General features: G+C 40.7%; 1 protein-coding gene and 2 non-coding genes across 4 annotated transcripts in view; 1 reads left to right on the plus strand and 2 right to left on the minus strand.

Moving 5' to 3' along the window:
* Window positions 1-3035: 3035 nt before the first annotated feature.
* Window positions 3036-3137, minus strand: Trnay-gua. The gene is made up of 2 exons: window positions 3101-3137; window positions 3036-3071 (listed from the first exon to the last, which is right to left on the minus strand). It is a non-coding gene; the product is annotated as a tRNA-Tyr (tRNA).
* Window positions 3138-6169: 3032 nt separating this feature from the next.
* On the plus strand, window positions 6170-6292 carry Trnay-gua. Its single transcript has 2 exons — window positions 6170-6206; window positions 6257-6292. It is a non-coding gene; the product is annotated as a tRNA-Tyr (tRNA).
* A 306-nt stretch (window positions 6293-6598) lies between these two features.
* LOC108147972 (protein decapentaplegic) overlaps window positions 6599-18786 on the minus strand; it is a 38768-nt gene continuing 26580 nt past the window's right edge. Inside the window, exons 1-3 of one of the 2 annotated variants that reach the window (XM_017274772.2) lie at window positions 14835-16073; window positions 11070-11987; window positions 6599-8802 (exon numbers count right to left, since the gene is read on the minus strand). In XM_017274772.2, the coding sequence (XP_017130261.1) occupies window positions 7892-8802; window positions 11070-11973 (1815 nt within the window). In that variant the 5' untranslated portion in view covers window positions 11974-11987; window positions 14835-16073 and the 3' untranslated portion in view covers window positions 6599-7891. Of the gene's footprint in view, window positions 8803-11069; window positions 11988-14834; window positions 16074-18786 lie in introns of those variants that run through there. The other variant, XM_017274771.2, reaches the window with a different exon arrangement.

Below are 18786 nucleotides of genomic sequence, written 5' to 3' on the forward strand. Positions count from 1 at the left end.
AGGTTGGAGCAGGAAATAAATTGGATATTTTATGGTCCAGTTCGGTTGAGTCATTAGGGTTGCGAAACAAGCCTATAAATGTCACAGCGAATGCGGCGAGTTATTAACTCGACTTTTAGAAGACACACAAAACTCCAGCTGAGTTCACACGACGACTCGAACATGCAGCAATGAATTCACATTCAATTAACTTCTCGCCTCGTTTGAATAGCAGGGCACACGTTCGGATATGCTAATTGGATATTAAATATAAATATATTCGATTCACAGGCCAAAGTCATTGCCGTTTTGCCATTTGTGCTGATTAATTGTTTTGTTTTTGTTTTGATTACACACTCAAGTATGCAATTGCTACTGCTGCTGCTGCTGCTGCTTCTACTGCTGCCTCGTTTTCTCGCTGATCGTGAAGCATTTCCGCCAGCTTTAAACGAAAGACTTAGGCAACGAACTTCCACTAGCGAAAGACTTAGGCAGCGAACTTGCGGCAGTGGCCTTCATTAGCCAGCCAAGGCTTATATGCTAATGCCGCTTGTGGGGTCCACATCCACATCGACGTCCACATGGCATGGGTCCACCCAGCGTGTCCTGCTGTCAGAGCGGCCACTAAACTGGCATTTATGCGCAGCACCTGTTGCCTGCCACCGCCTGTTAGACATTAATCCGTGGCATTTAGTTACGCTTTAATAAGATTTCTGGCTCCCGGCGTGTACGTTCTTCTGCCTCTTTTTCAGCCGTCTGCCAGGGAAAGCTGGAAAGCATTCTCAGTCTTACAGTCTTTGTTTTGCTTTTTGTTATTTATTTTTGCTGGCAGTCGCGGCTGCAGACAAAGCGACGCGGCTGCAAACCACATCGGCTTTCCATGGCTGTGGCGCCCCATTTTAACACCCTAGTATGTGTGGTTATTAAAGTGCCAAGACTTTGGCTTTATGCACGGTATAAAGTATTTTATAGCCGGGTAGCCGAGCACAATGAGTATTAAGAATTAAGTAGGTGAAGTCATAAAGGCTTTGGGATCCTGAAAAGCAGAACAATGCTTGTAAGGGAATCTAAAAACAAAACATTTATTTCTTTTAAAATTGGTTATTATTTTTTGATTTAAAATATTTAAATAACATTTTATTTAGATAGCTATCTTGAATTTTTTGTAAATAAGCAATATATTGTAAAAAGTTGACCATTAAAATAAAAAAAAATGTTTTTAATTGCTAAGTAATTTCAAACAAATACTTTAAATATTTACAAATCAATTTTGTAATTATAACAATTGGTCTTCTTTTAATTTATTCATAATTAGTGCCCAAAATCTCTTAAATTAAATTTAAGTATTAGTTAGGGTATCCCTTGTTCTCCATACTGCCAAACCCATGCTCCTTCTGATCTATTGGAATTTCAGTAATGAGGAAAAGCTGTTCTCCAACGGGGGTATTAAGTTCTCCGACGGCATGCCATCATCGTCATAATCGCAATCTTCGGCATGCAAATGCGCACTGGCGAATGCCTGTGGCTTGTGGAGTATCTAACGAGTGTTGAACTAATTAAGGTCGAGCACACCAGACCCCTTTATGTGTACGGCTTCAGCGCTCAGAAGAGATGTATCCTACATAGCCAGTATTTTGTTAGTATGTATCGCAGCCATTAAGAAATTACACGAATTTCGATCTTCAGCAAGGCAAAAGTGCAACTGTTATATGGCCAAGAGATCGAGATCGCTGAAAGGGCAAACACTCTTCAGTTTGTACGCCCGAATACTTGACTTGGCTGTGGATGTGGATGTGGAGTAGGAGAAGTGGAGGGGGTGAATGACGGCTGAGACAATGCCGGATGATGATCTGCCAAGATCCAGATGCAGATCCAGATCTTCACAAGGAGCCAGTGAGCAATTCATTCATATTTGTATTTACTTAACTCGCCGATGACGATGATGATGATGATGATGATGGTAAAGAAGATGACTTGCAACTTAACGAGAGATGCTGAATCTGTTGCCTTTATGCCCTCATATTTTTCCACCGATATGAAAGGCCCACGGTCTTGATGTTTTATGGGACGCCCGTTGGCCGTGTAAATGGAGTTTCGACAGCCTAATTGGAGATCAACGCAGTATAATTGTCTGGATGCCCGATTGCTGCTGCTGCTGCTCCGGCTTCTGATGATGAAGTCGTGGCCCGAGAACAGGTGAATGAATTTGTGACAGCCGCACAAAGGCAAATGATGTATTGATAGCATCTGTTTTTGGGCGGAGAAGAAGCCGGAGAAGTTGGAGAAAAACGGCAGCCAAAGCGGCAGGACGTCTGCATTGTGAGTCAAAAAGTCTGGACTTTTATGCTGATGCTGATGCTGATGCCTTTGTTGCCATTTTGGCTGCCAGTTGTTATTATTGTGCCTTTTTGGCTTTGTGGCTACCAGGCCTTTCCTTTGTGAAAGGACAAATGCAAATTGAAGGCTGTAACTTTTGTTACAATTTGTTTTCTCTTTAATGATCTGTTTCAGATTAACACAAGGGCCCTTTTCAACGCTGTTTTTGTGTGTTTTGTGTGTCTTTTAGATGAATAAACTCATGATGTATGGTTCAAAATAGGTCGTTTGCTTGGAAAAGAATTGTTTTACTTCGTAAAATAAGGTGATTTTTTTTAAATTGAATTGCAGCTTACTAGAAATATATTGTGTTCTTTACAAACATTTTTTCCGTGTTTACAACAATTTTTTTAATAGCATTAATATTTATTATTTAATTATTTTAGTTTGACGATAAAATATTTAAAAAAATATATGATCATATGATAAGAAATATATTATATTCTATAAAATACACTTTCCGTATTGAAATATTTTTTTATATTTTTATGATCAATATAATATAGCTCGCGATAATGGTAGTGCGATAAAAAAAATAATATTGCAATTACAGAGTCTTTCAGCGAAAAATGTACTTATATGAGAATTTCTATTCCCTTTTTTTGGGATAAATAAAATTATGAAGTTGATATAAACTTTTAGAACTTTTTTAAGGAAAAGAAAAAAAGTAAAACAAAAAATCCTTCGAGCCGGATTTGAACCAGCGACCTATGGATGTCTACACTCGTACGCTCGTAATGCCAATCTACAGTCCACCGCTCTACCAACTGAGCTATCGAAGGTCTATAAATGGCTCGCTGCAAAACGAGTTCATAAACAATCCGAGTGAAAGACAACTTATCAGCTGAGACAAATTTAAGTGGTGTGCGGTGTGGTGTGGTATTTTGATGGTGATTTCGGGGGGAAATGAGCTTTACTTTATGCAGAGCCAGCAATGAATATCGACTGTGAGAGCCGATTGTATTCGGATTTCTTGTTTTTTTGTTGTTTTCGTTTGTTTTTCGGCCAGATGAAAGGGAGGCGCCGGGTGTAAACACAGACAGTGCGTATCGGGGGCGACTATTAACGTGGCCACCTAGTAAACGCCGGCCGTGAGTCATCTCCCCGGGGAACCAAAATATATAGGCAGCATCGCCTGTGGCCTGGGCATTCGGGACTCAGACCAAGAGAATCATGCCACAGGCGCGCAGAAGACACGATCCGTCTTATCAGGCAAGTGGCCAGCGGTCCAGCGGTCCAGAAGTCCAGAGAACTTAGCCGGAGGCCTAGGAGCCCCAGAACCCAGTGTCCAGAGCCCAGAACCACGAAATATCGCAGCGGCAGCACTCGGACAAAGTGTGTTCCCGATAAGCCACAGGGCAATTTTTGACGGCCCAAAGGCACGACAAGACGAGGGGAATACTTAACAAACCAATTTGGATGCCAAAAATGCGGCAAGTCATAAAAACGAAATCCGAAAGCGGCCACCAGACCAATATCGTCTTATCTATATAAGTATATCAATTAGGGATGGCAGCGTGTTAAACAGTGTGGAAGCTGTACTTTATATGTTAAAAAAATTCAACAATTTAAAGGAATTTTCATGTCAAATAACTTAAAACTATAAAAATGTTAATTTAAAAATATTATGAACTACTAATAATTCAAAATGAGCAGCTGACACAAATTAGCAAATAAATTAAAAAAAATTTTGTGTTACTTTTTTTGGAAATATATTAGATTATAATATAATAATATAATATATAATAATATAATATATAATAATATAATATATAATAATATATAATTATATAATAATATATAGATTAATATGATTATGTTTAGATTAGTTTTATTTTTGGAGTGTTAAATATACAAGAATTAACATAGAAACTATTTAAATATCGCAAATATTATGTTATTGTTTTTGATTTCCATTAATTTATTATATATTTGGAAGAAAAATTTAAATAGTTGTACTCCCCTTTAAAATATTTTAAAATTTCAATAAATTTTAAAAACTTATATGGAAATGCTTGTGTTAGAAAAATCAAAATCTTTGGGCTGCCATCTCCAATATTCACGTACGATGGTTAATAAAAAAGGTTAGCCAAGAAGTGCATCAGAGGAAGCGGAGCGAAAAAACTGACAGCTTACGGATAATTACCGACGAAAACACACAGATGAGGGGACGCTGGGATAAGGGGATGAGAGGGGCAGGTGAGGCTGTGGAAATGAGGGACAGGTGAGCGGGAAAGCGGTAGAGCGGTATGGCTAAGCGCCATGAGCGGCGACCCGTTTGTGATCCATTGAGCAAGGTTTTCGGGGCTGCGAGTGTGCGTGTGTGCGTGTGTGGATCGATTGCTCAAAACGTCTTGTTAGATAAGGAAAAATGATTCCCGCGGCGAGGGGTCAGTTGTGGCTGGGTTAGTTATTCGTAATTTGCCCAGGTATGTTACAACAAATGTTCATAATTTTTAAGAATGACTCTCGGCTTAGTTTCTCCTTTTTTTGAATTTCTACCCAGTTTTTGCTTATCAGCGGTCTTCGATCTTGGAATCGTCGGTGAGGTCTCTTGATCTCAGTATCAATTTCCCGCTATGATTGAATGAATTTTTCTCAAACCCAATATGTGGGCGTTGTCCTATCGCTTTAAAAGATCTAGCTTGGCCCAGGAAAAATTGCCAAGTTCCTAGGAAAAACCGATCACTATTTTGGCAAGGCGTTAGACCCCTGAGCGGACTTTATCTCCATCACCAGTCACCTTGTGTGTGGCAATTCAATGGCTCTCAGGCTTGTTTTCCGACCGCCCGATGATGAGTCATTTAATTGAGCCCAAAAAATACACTTTGCCACAGAGCATGGGATGGGGTAAATTAATTTACTCTTCCGATAAACCCGAACAGAATCCCCGAATGACTCATCCTCAACATTCTGGCGACGAAATTGCATCTCCCTCCTGATTTTCATTTCATTTAGTTTTGTAATAGCATTTAATCGACGAAGCTATTAATAGACTAGGGTCACATCTGGATTTTAAAACTACAGCTGAGTCTACGGCAATCCCCATTCTTATCAGTAATCTACTGAAACCGGCGGCATAACTTTATAGTGCTATTTATTTTCTATACATATATATATGTACATACATACATTTAATTTATATTATGACTAATTTTAAAATGTCATACTTTTTATTTGCAAGCATTATTCACTTAGCATAATTAATTTCTTCCTAAATGAATATTTTTTCAAAAGTTTATAAATAAACATTATCAGTCTTTATTTAAAACCATTTCACACTGTTGTGTAATTTCATTCACTTGACATTGATTTAAACAATCAACGGAGGACAAGTTGAATTCTTTGTTGACCTGAAATGTGGAATAATTAATATTTATTACCCGCCCTTATCAGCATCAAAGTTCATTCAGCTGTTTGAATAGTTTTATTCCAGATTCCAATCATTTCATTTGCCAGCAATTTGTTACGTTTCAGACAGTTCCAGAGAAGTTGATATGCATGCAGATCGTTATCATCCGTTTCGAACTGGCTCATTTAATTAACAAATTACCCGTAGTGCTGCGATTTCACAGCTGGTTTTCCACCTCTCCACTGATTTTCTATGAATTTAGCTTATAATCTATAGAGTGAAGCGCTTTGGCACTCGTTTCTTATCAGCACGTTTTTGGGGTATACCTGTGACAGTTTTGTTTCTGTTTTTAATGCTGCGATAAGCGTTTTGCCATTGTTTCCGTTTTTTTTTTGCTGAGCACTTATTGAATTAAATTTGATAAGCTGGCAAAATTTTAAATTGGCACCTGTGTTGACAACGCCTTCGATAGCTCAGTTGGTAGAGCGGTGGACTGTAGAAGTGTTCAAAATGCAACGAAAACCTTTCAGGTGTTCGAAATCAGCAGGCATCCATAGGTCGCTGGTTCAAATCCGGCTCGAAGGATTTTTTTCATTTTAGTTTTATGGGCTCAAAACAATTAAATCATTATGAAAGTTTTGAAGGTTTTGTAGTAAAACTGAAAACATTTGTTCATAATATTTATAATTCGTCTAAATTGCTTAAAATACATATACGGACTGCTCATATACTTACTTTTTAACAGTAATAACAACATATTTGTCTTCCTTATTGCATATTTTCCCATGTGACACCATTGTTGTTATATTTTCCCAAACAAAACCGTAAATCCAAAATAAACAAACTTCAATAGATATTTTTTTAATAAATTGTTTTTCTTTTATATTTTTCATCTTTCTTTTTCCTCATTGCTCCCGCATCATCATCATCGTCGTCATCAAAAATATGCTTTGTTTTAAATAAATAAAATAATAAAGTTTATATGAAAAAATTACATATACAAATCGTGCTCTGCAACATCAGGCACGAATCGATATTTTCCTTTCAACTTTCATCGTGGGTTTTCTTTTTGTGGGTTTTTTGTTTTGTTTTTGTTTTTCGTTTTCTATTAATTTATCCAACATGCTGAGCTTAGGCGTTAAGTCTTAAATTTCTAAATTAATTAACGTTTACGGATTTATTCGAGCTTAGCTTAGAACGCATAACGATGTAAATAGTTATTCATATATTTATAGAGCATACGTTTTGTTTATACAGTTATGTTTAGTTGAATTCGAATAAAAGTAGTTTCAAATACCCTTTCGTCGATATGTGTGTGTGCGCTTGTGTGTGTGCTTATGGATGAAAGTGTGTGTGTGTGTGCTGGTGTGTGTATTGCATATAAAGTATATAGGTATTTAGTACATATACAAGAGAGTTACAATATGCAATATCGGTTTTTTTGCTACAACTAGTTATGTGTGTTTAGGTTTTGATAGTTCCTAAGTAATTTCAAGTCATTACTCGATTATACTCTCGCTAGTTAATTTACAAATGGTTTGCTTTTTTTTTTATAAAATTATCAATAAAAAAACGGCTAGTAGAATAGTTCTTTCTCCTTTCCACAAACATGTACGTACATAAGATACCAGTTTGTTAAATATATTATAGCATTTTTATACAATTTGTTCAATTGGTCGCACTTATTCTTACTTCTTTTTCAGCAGTAGCAGCAGCAGCAGCGGCTCACACAGATACAAAAGTATCTAATATCTGAAGTATCTGGGGGGATGGGGGCGGCTTCTCAGGGCTGTGGGGAGGGGGCGTGGCATGGCGGCTATTTACAGTGGACGCTGCTTTCACTCAAAATCACTCTGATCTGGTTGGTATTTCCCAGCCTGGCTGGCAAAACTGACAGAGGCTCCAAGGTCGGCGGTGGGTGCTGGGTGTTTGGTGGTTGTTGGCGGGTGGTTCTGTGGCTCTTGGGGGCGTGGCCATGGCTGCCGCTGTTTACTCCATACAATTAAAGTCTAACGATTTACACTTAAAATTCAAATATTCAGTCCATTTTGTTTGCGTTGTGTTTAAAGCATTGACGGCTTGGAACCAAACAGCATTTGATGCTCTCTCGCTCGCGATTTCCACTCGGGTGGTGCTGGTGCTGGTGGTGGTGGTGGAGGTGGTGTTGGCATTTGGGTGGCGAATCTATCGACAGCCACAGCCCACCACGGTCATCTCCTGGTAGTTCTTCAGCACCACCGTACTTTGGTCATTGAGATAGAGCATGGCCACGCTGTCCAGTTGCGTGGGCACGCAGCATGCCTTTGGCACCTTGCCGGGATTCATGTTGTTGACCAGCGTCTGTACCACCGCATGGTTCGTGGAGTTGAGATGGTCGGCCAGCGGAAAGGGGCACTTGCCGTGGCAATAGTACGCATCGTAGCCCAGCGGTGCCACAATCCAATCGTCCCAGCCCACGTCGGAGAAATCCACGTACAGCGAATGCCGCCGGCAGGTGTCATCGTGGTTTTTGCGCCGCGAAGGTCTTCGATTTGGCTGCCGCTTATTCCGGCCGCCCTTGCCACCGCCCTCCGATCCACTCACATCCCGTATGGAGCGCGCCTTGTGCCGCCCATCGTCTGTGTAGGTGAACAGCAGCGGTTGCTTGTGCTGCCACCGCTCGTGCGCCTCGTCCGCGCTGCGGCGCAGGCGTACATGATGATGCGGCGCCGGCTTCAGCGACCGTACCGTTCGCACCTCAACGAGCAGTCCATAGTTGCGCTGCGGACTGGCCAGCCACCGGTCCACGGCCGGCTGGACATCGAGGCTCACCGTGTCCGTGCTGTTCAGCCGGACCGTCTTGGTGTCCAGCAGCAGGTAGCTCGGCTCCCGCTGCCCGCGCACGCCCACCCGCGTGATGTCGTAGACGAGCACCTGGTAGCGGGTGCGGTTCGCACTGGCCAAGGACGACGTCCTGGCCACCACCTGCGCACTGAGCGCATCCCTCGTCAGCTGCAGCTCCGCCGCCTTCAGCTTCTCGTCCGCGGGAATGCTCTTCACGTCGAAGTGCAGCCGAAACCGGTGGTGGTGCGGAAACCGATCGTCGATTTTACTATCTGCAAGAGGGCAAGAGAAAATTATTTCCGGGTGAGTTTTAGATTAAGGAAAGGAAGATTATAATATAAATAATCCTACTTCTGTATAAGTTGTAAGAGAAATGTAATATTATAAATGTAGAGAATACAACAACCAACATTTAATGCAAAACCGTTCCGATATCCGGTTACAATACACCTGGCTTATGGACAAAAAATAAACAACAAATGATTTTAGTGTCTAAAGTAATTTTGTTTTAAATTGGTTATGAAAGCACAATTTTTAAAATCTGGAATATTGATTAAAATTTACACTTTTTAGTAGCACAAAATTTAAAAATAAATAGTGCATATGGGAATAAATTGCTGCTAAAAAAACGACTTTCAGCTGCTTGTTTTATCCTCCTCAAATTGGGATCAGCGAATTAAGCCGGTCGATCCGGTGGATCAAGTGGGGATATAAAGCGGGCTCGGATCTCCGGCCAGATGATTAGACACACCTTCGCAGAGCCTACCTGGTCTACCTGTTGCAGTAAGTAAGTAAGTACCCCCTGCTTAAATACACCCACTACCATGCTCGAGCGGAGTGTGGAAAGTGCAGGGAAATCTGGGACAAAGAAGGTCGAAAATCGCACGTTCCAGTTGTCCAGCCGCCTTTTTACGACTGGCGCCTGTGCTAAAGACCCTGGCCCACCCCGGCCTACCTTTTCGGATCTATCTTTCCCAAATATATATATATATATATACATATACATAAATAGTACAGCAAGGTGCAAACTCTGCACGCTTGCCGACAAAATCTTAATTTGAATCGACGCCGCCGCTGCCGTTTTTCAAGTACCTTCGCTGTGCTCACAAAGAAAAGCGAGTCGTAAATTCTTTTGGGAAGCGAGAATCAAGCGGAGGGATTCGAAAACACACAGATGCGGCCTGAAAAATGCTGGCCAAAACTGAACCGTATCCAAGACAAACTCGACTCGCCAGTCGGCTTAGACACTTGGCTTTAGACACTTGGCTTGGTTTGGTTTTGTTGGTTGGCCATTTGGTTACCTGCTCTAACTGCTTTATTGTCTTCGACCCTATAATCCTGCGGAAAATAATGCGAAATACGCTTTAATAATAATTGTTATTCCTACAAATACAATATAAAAGCCATTTAGCGCATGCGCTAAACGTTCCTGGTGTAATTCCTAGGAAAGATTTCAAGGTCACCGCCGGGCTGTCATCGCCGCAGAGCAGGTAAAAGGACGCTCGTGTCCTTTTAGCTGTTCATTTTGGAAAGCCGTGGAATTTCCGCGTGATTTCACAGCGCTTGCGTGAATGATAGAGCGAAGGATATCGCAGGATTGAAGGATCGATGGCGAGCAGGTATGCAAATCGCTTAGATGAACCAGAATTTCAGGGAAAATCCGAGTCGCTCTTCATTCGCATTTTGGTAGCGGAAAGTCCGCGTTGCAATGAGTGGAAATATATATGGAAAATATAGATCGAAGCCTTTGGCCGAGTGTCGCACTGAGCAGGTGGAAAACACAGGTATAGGAAGTAAGCAAATGGATTTGATTATTTTTGGCAGCGACTTATGTCCTAATAAAATGGGCTAGTTGCTCTCTTTAAATATTGTTAACTGCTTTTAAAATAAACCTATCTCTTTGCTAAAATACAATAATGGATCAGATGTTCTAGATAAACCTGTATGAAATTTATTAGATCAACATTTTTTAAACAAAATGGAAATTTGTCTCTTTCTATAATTCAGATGAAATGGTTATCGGAGAATGGTTTTCAAGATGGCTTTAAAACTGGCCAAATAAAAATGTTACTTGTTAGTAAAATTTTAAAGAAAAAATTAGGTAAGAGTCTGCCTTTCCCTTAATTTATTTTAGATAAACTAACTAGCAAAGGGTATAAAATTATATAAAGGACTATATTTTTAAAAACGTAATATTGATTTTTCGTTAATTAAAATTTCGACTCAGAAAACTTTTAGTTTGTGTAAGAAAATTAATTGTTTTTGTACTTTTAAAGAACTAGTAATTCAAGAAATTAAAACAAGCTGTTTAAATGGCATTTTAAGTTAATGAATATCCTTGCAATGGCTGCTTGTTGCTTAAATTGACGTTAATAAAATATTTTAACTACACTTAAAATATTGCTGAAAATCAATAAACTAAACCAAAACAAATAAAAATTCGTACATATGAAGGTACATTTCCGCTTCCGATCTTTTACCAATAGTGGATATTGAATTCTAAATATACAAGTTGAAATAGATAAAAAAGAAAACTCACCTTTGTGTGTAAAACTTCGCACTGTGTTGGCCGACTTGGTCATCAGGCCCGGCTTGGGTATGTTGACCGAGTCGAGCTCGTGGCCCATGATCTCAGCGTAGAGGCGCTTCATCGGCTCCGGGATGATGATCTTGGAGCGGTCGATCTTGGGCGGCCGCTTCATGTTGAACAGCGAGAGCAGGCTCTTCTCGATCTCGACTAGAGTGGAGGGGTCGGGCTTGAGTTTGTCCTTGATCAGCGCCTCCTTGCTGTAGGTTGATGGGCCCTGTTCGGCGATGATGGCTCCGGCATTGGCCGGCACATTGATGGAGGCCACCTCGCGATCGAGCCCGAGTGTGGGCTCACGCTCCTCCACGAAGATTGATTCAATCGAGGATGATTGATGAGATTCTGTGGACTGGCTGCTGGATGCCTTTGCCTGCTTGTGATGGCCATTGCTGTGGTTATGATGATGGTGCTTCTTCTTGTTTTGATTGACAGCCATTTTGGGTTTGGGTTTGGATTTGGGTTTATTAACTAATTGTTTAGATTTATTTTTGGAATTTTCTAATTGGTCTGTTCTTGGTTTATGCACTTCGTTGAACTGTCGGTTCGCGTCACTTTTGCTAGATTTGTTTTTGTTTTTGTTTTTTGTTTTTCTCAGATGGCTTTTATCACTATCACTGAACGATGATAATTCGTTAAATGGATTAAATGCTTTTGCTAATGCTGTGCTGGTGGATTCGGCACTTGATACTGCTCCACCTGATCCCGATTCCGATGGTGATACCGATTGTGAAGATCCTTCCAAATGAAGAGGAGCTATGGCGGCGACGAATCTCTGGGATATATCCTCGGTGCTAGCAACTCGAACGATCGTTTGAAAGGTCGCCAGCACTGCGAGGAGTAGAAGCCATGCGCGCATGGTCGCTTGCAACTCTGAAACGAGACAAAGAGGAAACCATGGGTTAAAGTCTGGTCGGCAAGGGTTATTCGCTTCGGATTCGGATTCCGATTCAGATTCGGATTCGGATTCCGATTCGGAATGGATCGTATATTCCACTCAATCCGCTCTTGCACTCACACTCAGGCGGCCATGGGTGCAAGCGGGACGACTATAGGGGGTCCAACTCTTTCGTATCTGCCAGATACGTATCTTGTATCTTTATTTTTTTCTCTGTCTCTGTTTCGGTTTCTGGGCGCGCGTGTGTGTGTGTGCGTTGGACGACGTGCGCTGCGCGACTGAACGCTGCTCTTCTTCTTCGGCAGGTAAGCGACGTCGGCAGCGGCGGTAGCTGCGGCAGCGACTGCGACTGCGGCAGCAGCAGCGACGTCGCTTCCTTTTTAGCCCATTTGATGGGAAAGAGAGCAGCGCCGGCCCAAAAGTTTTATGGCCGGGTGAAAGGTTGGCACTATAAAATGGTGGCTCTCTTAGCCACCCTACTGTCACCCAACCACCCTACTACCACCCCTCTCTCTCTCTCACTCTCACTGAGAAGTGTTGCAATCGCAGGCGGACATTGCACCTTTTGCACTGACACACGATCTTTTGGGACCAGCTTTATCGTTTTGTGTCTACGAATAGAAATTCAATACAACCCCCCACTTTTTCGGTTCTTCGGTTATTAGAGTAGCTTCGATCGTCATATTTTCCACTTATCGCATTGGGCGCTTTGATTTACAAACAGGCGGCAAATGCTCAAAAAACCCCAAGACCTAAACTTATCTGGAAAATTTATGAAAATTATTAGAAGTATTCTATATATTTTGGTTATAGGCTATAAATTTCCCAGATTTTATCTCAAGATGAGTTTGAGAAAGGTACGCATACGCACACGCACACACCTAGAACAAATTACATGTTGTTTTTCACATAAAGATTAACATCTTATCTTGTACTAAAAAACAAAAAAATAGTTTGTTATATGACAGGGCGCTTAAGCGCAAAGGGATCTTTTGGTTAAATTGGATTTTCGTTTTTGAAAAGATGGCACACGCTGGGGGGTGCAGCAGAGATCTTGGGCCTATGATAAGGCGACAAGGGGAAATTGGTGGAAATTAGTAGGGGAAAACCGGGGGAAAATCGGGGAAAGGGTGAATGAAATTGAATTTCATAAATACGTTTATGATTTGTTCATAATTTGTTGTTTGTTTTTAATATGTTCCCAGAATTCCATGGGTTGTGGTTGCGTGTGGTTTCAGTTTCAGATTCAGTTTATATGTGTTCTTCACTACCTGCCGCAGATGATGGCCGGTGATCTGGGACAAACGGGGGTTTCCCCTAGACATCCGACATCGATGAATGCCAGGCGCTCTACGGGATTTCCAAGCTCACAGTCCATTCAGTGAAATACGCGCGTTCTAGATACCAGATACTACTCTACTACTATATATCCATAACTCGCACTCAGCTCAATTCAATTCAACTGGAGCTGTGAAATGTCGCAAGCGCCTGCTAAAGTTCAAATTTCAGCTTTTTGTCGCAGCACCAACGACTCCGAAATGTTTCGCAAATTGACACATTTTTGTTATTAACGATTAACGTTTGATTCCGGTTACCCAATACCAGATCGCACACACACACACGCACACAGCCCAACATACTATAATACATATGACATGGACTATAGTAATCTGTGCCGCACAACGTCAGCAATTAGATTGGTTAATAATAAACGCCAACGTAGTCACAAAACCCTTGGACACTCACGCACCCATCGCATACAATAGAGTCAAGGACTATATTCTGCTCGGTTATTTATGTGCCAGGATATATTGACATTTTTGTTTTGTCTTTGCCGCCGCTTTTTATGTTCCCTTTTTTTAAGATTTTAAAGGGTCTCCCATCTATAATATTAGTCGAATATCAGAACGGTACTTTATTGTGCTGACCAACAAAGGACATCGGAGTTCTTGGAATAGGATATCTGACCATGGCACAATACGATTATGATATACGTGGGGAAATATTTTGATTGAGCGTTGTAAAAGATCTATTTAATAACAGGTTGATTTAAGTATAAGACCTTGTTGAACATTTCAGGTATTTTAATTACAGGTTTTTTTACTGGCTTGTTAATATTTTTAAGCCTTGAAGAATTTGGACAAATTCCATTGAAATAGTTTTAAATTTTAAACTAGGGTAATTAAGTTATTTAAGTTTTAAAGCAATATATGAAACTTAATTATTTAAATGAAAATTGTTTTTTTTGAAGGCAATTAGACTTTGCTTTTCAAAAGGCTGGGTTTAATTATATGCTTTTAATATAAAATTGCATTTTTATTTATTTAATAGAATTATTTAATTTTATAGAATTTGAATAACATTATAATAAATACTGTTAACTGGTCAAATGTTCCTAATCTTTAAAATACAATTCCATTAAAACCATCACAAATTAATACCTAATGAAAAAATACTCCCAACTAATTGACTTTGAACAACCTTCTCCTTCAACCAATCCCCTCTTGCCGAATATCCCATTACCAATTCCTATAGCGAAGTTTTGGCCAAGAACAATTTGAGTTCTCTCAAATGTCGCACACCGAATGCCACATGCCAACGACAAGGCGAACAACCCGAAAAATTCCTCGGACTGCCAAGTAATTTTCAATATCAAATGAACTTGGCTTGGCTTTTCGATATCAAATGCATGGCTGTCATTATGCAATGGTTTTGTGTGCAGTTCTCACAAGTTCAGATATTCACCTCCGCCTCTTCTCTTCTCTTCATTTTTTTTTTTTTTACACATTTTGACACATTTACATAAGCTTAGTGGCACTCACCTCAGTCTTATAAAGTTTCCTATGGTCGAGTGGTATGGTATGGTATGGTATGGTATGGTATTGATATTGGATCTCCGGGTGCCCGTATCGCTCAAGTTGAATATCGATGCGACATGTGTTCGGTTATTAATTCGAAAGCCGTGTGATGGATCGCCCGGAAAGCAAGCAAAATAGGAGCGACCAACTGTCTCGTACACTTTTCGTTCCACTGAATTTATGACGGGATTGGGGGATCGGGGTATTGGAATTGGAATTGGAATCGAAATCAAAATCGAAATGGGTATGCGTATGGGAATGGGAGACGTTATCGCGGCGGGCGGCTTTCGGTTACACTTGGATATATTTGCACAATTTACAGATGTTTATGGCACTGCTGCACGGCCGTTTCGCTTTTCAAATAAATCACGCTTGTGTAAATATCTGATAGGGATGTTTCTTGTGGGCCCGCGTCGGCTACTGTTTTCTCTTCCGATATCTGTTCTGATTTCTGTTCTGAGTTCGGTTTTCCTTCGATAATTGTAGATGAAGTAGATTGAGTTCTTGTTGAAAATAGTGTTGCCGCATTCGAGGCGCACCTGGTCGGTAGATGTGGCTGCGGTCGTAATGCCGCGGCACATGACACCCTTGGATATTTGGGCTGCAGTGCGGATACGGATATGCGGATGCCGATGCGGATGCGGATGCGGTTGTGGATGCACCTGTCACCCGGCTGCTCCTTCGGCTGACGATTCGAAAATAATCCACATAGTTTTCAACTGCCACAACAACACACACTTCACTGGGGCATCTCCAGTATATCTGTTTCTCTAGCTGTATCTGTATCTGTAGCTGTATCTGTTTGTTGTACTTAATTCGTATTCACAGCTTTATTTGCTTTGGCTCTGGCTGTTCGGATTTCAGGGTTTCCCTTTACAACCCGTCAGTTGACATTCCACACACACCCAGCCGCAGAAGAAGCACACACTCGCGCACAACCTACTACTAAATGCCTCAATATCTTTTGCTTCCGCCACGCACTTGGGGTATCTCTTTAACGCGTCGCGAATTTCTGTCAGATACTTATTTGGAGGAGAATTTTCCTTGAAAGCTTTGCGTTGCGCCAAGTGATACAATTTGGCTTTCAGTTCAGTTCAGTTCAGTTCAGTTCAGTTCAGACGCAGACGCAAACGCAACCGCCGCCGCTCATTTCGCTATAGATTTAAACTCGATCAGCGCTGTTGAACGACTAACGCCTTTCTGTCTACCTCTACCTGATTCCGATACTTCAGATACTCGGCTCGGATACAGATACAGATACATTTGCACTCGGCCGACACACAGATACACCGATACACTTCGGCACGCTGCGAGAGAGATGGAGAGAGAGAGTGGGAGCGAGCGAGCGAGAGGGAGAAAGAGAGCGACCGCCAAGACAGAGAGAGAGAGAGAGGAGAACTCGAAAAGTTCGGGCTTTCGCCCCCATCTCCATTATCGTCATCATCGTCATTATCGCGATCATGATCACGCATCTCGTCTAGCGTTTCTGTCTCTGTTTCTGTTGCTCGGCTTCCCAGCCAGCGCGACGTCAAAATCTTCCTCGTTTTTCGCCGCTCTCTTGAGTGACCAATTACGTTCTCGTGCTCTGGGGTCTTGAGTGGCTCTAACCCCTCTCTCTTTCTCTCTCTGGGCAGCAACTCACTCGGCTCGAAGTTCTGAGCTTTTAGGTTTCAGATCTTCGGGATCACAAACTCAAAGCAGTCATTTTGAAAAACACAAGGATGGTACTTAAGGTTTTCGGGTTGTGGTGAAATGTTCTCCCTATGATTTTAGAAATTTAGGAAATACTTGGATCGTAGGTCGAAATAGTTCTGAGCTTTTAGTCTTACAATCGTCGGGATCCCGATCTCCAACTAGGCATTTTGAAAAACACAAAACGGGTAGTGGTAAAATGATCTCTTAAAAATTGCATAAACTAAAAAATACTAGGCGTAACTGTTCCGATAAAATATGTGGGGTTAAGAAAATCTAAAATGCACCAAAAACACATAAGCTACCTACTAATTTTCTTATTAATTGCATACATTATTATAGAAACTCTTTTTAAACGAAGAAAATGGCAAAATAAGTTAGAAACAAAAATTCCTTCAAGGCTATTAGAAAAATAATCTTTTAAATCGACAAGACTGCTCTCAAGCTATTTTATACCGAATACCAAGTAAACTATAAACATATAAAAAATGTAGAACAAACACTTTCTTTAATCAATTGTGGTTCTTTCGAATGTCAACAATATTAACGGAGTGTTTAAAACAAATGCTTTCATTTAAATCAACAATTGTTTTATGCAGACAATAGTGGTAAATTCATTATTTCGGAAGCTTACTTCCAATAGAAAAATATTTTATGTTGTACGAGATTTGAATGGAATTAATTTGTTCAAAAGTTGTTTATGACATATTTTTATCAGCGAAAATAAAGGAAACGAAAATCTAAATGAAAGCTATGCCTTAAAAGATAAATAAGCTTGACAACAACAGAAAAATGCTTTGTTTCAAAAAATACAAATGTTGAAGGCTGAGGGGTTACTAAATAAGAAAATCATCGCTGTTGAAGTTTATGTATGTGCCAGTGAAAACCCAAATAGAACTTGACGAGTTTAAGGAAATGTCTTACAAAAGTTTTTTTCAAGCTATTATTTTGTTCTCAAGAAAAAATTGAGAAAAGTGATATTTTAAGTTATAGAAAAGACAACCCCAAGCGCACAATTCCCACCTACTTACGTTTGACACTCCCGCGAATAAAGTATCCGAATGCAATCAACCGAGTCGGAGTCGTTTTGTTCACAGCCAGCGGAGTGGAGCATTTAGCTCGCGGGGATTCTCTGGTCGAGCTGCACGAGCGCAATGAGCCAAGTACGAAACCAAACTGTCTGCGCATTCCTGGAGCTGAACTGCTCCGAAGTCTGGTGCTGGGCCCTCAGCCTCAACCTCAGGTGAGATGAGATGTGCCAGCCAGCCAGGCAGCGATGGTATGAAATAATGACGATGATCGTGATCATGATCACCGATCCACCGCACATGCCATGGATCGCATAAGATCACTGCAAGTGCGAGCGAGAGCTCCCGATTTTCTGAGTATGTGTGTGCTTAGGTAACGAAATCCTTGGCAACAACACAAACACAAACAGAAAATGAAATCAAAAAGTCAGGAATTAGTATAATTTTATTGGTCGGAAGGCAAGAGGTAAAAAAAAGGGCAGCGTTGGCACCCATAAGAATGACACTTGCCAGCTCTTTCGCACTCAGCCACACAGATACTCAACACACACACCCACACACACACACACACACACACACACACACACACAGATACTCGGCTACTAAATGCATTTTAACTGCCTTTTGTTGTTGCACTTGTTGTTCGTTTGCTCGTTTGTTTGTTTGTTTGTGGAGATGAGTCTACGAGTCTTGTTCACCCGCGCATGCGCAGCCAACGTGACTCTGCCACAAAAGATTGCTGTTGCTGTTGCAGTTGCATTTGAGGCAGTTTTTGCTGCAGTTTTTACTAAACGAGCAGGTGCTGCAAACCAGCCAAGCAGACGTCGAATGTTGCAGATTGGTAGGTGGAGCTGGCCCAGCAACTCACACAAAGCCAAAAGGTTTTAAGACAAGACAAGGCTGCCAGTTGGAGTTCTTCTTGAAAGTTCTTTTCTGATACACTCAAAGTTCAATCGCTCTTAGAAAGATTATAAAAAACTTGTTTCTTGCTATTTCTAAAATTTTTAAATTCTCAAAGAATAGTTTATGGATAATTTCTTATACAACTAATTGGTAATATCTCATATTACTTTTTGTTATGTGTAAATGAGGTATTTCACAAACAGGAAATAGCTAAGAAATTTTTGAAAGCTGACATTTCTTTATATGAATTGATTTAATGTTTATGTTTATTATATGTTTATTTTTAAACTAAG

Source organism: Drosophila elegans, unplaced genomic scaffold, assembly GCF_018152505.1.
Source record: "Drosophila elegans isolate 14027-0461.03 unplaced genomic scaffold, ASM1815250v1 contig_814, whole genome shotgun sequence".
In the NCBI taxonomy this organism is placed as follows: domain Eukaryota; kingdom Metazoa; phylum Arthropoda; class Insecta; order Diptera; family Drosophilidae; genus Drosophila; species Drosophila elegans.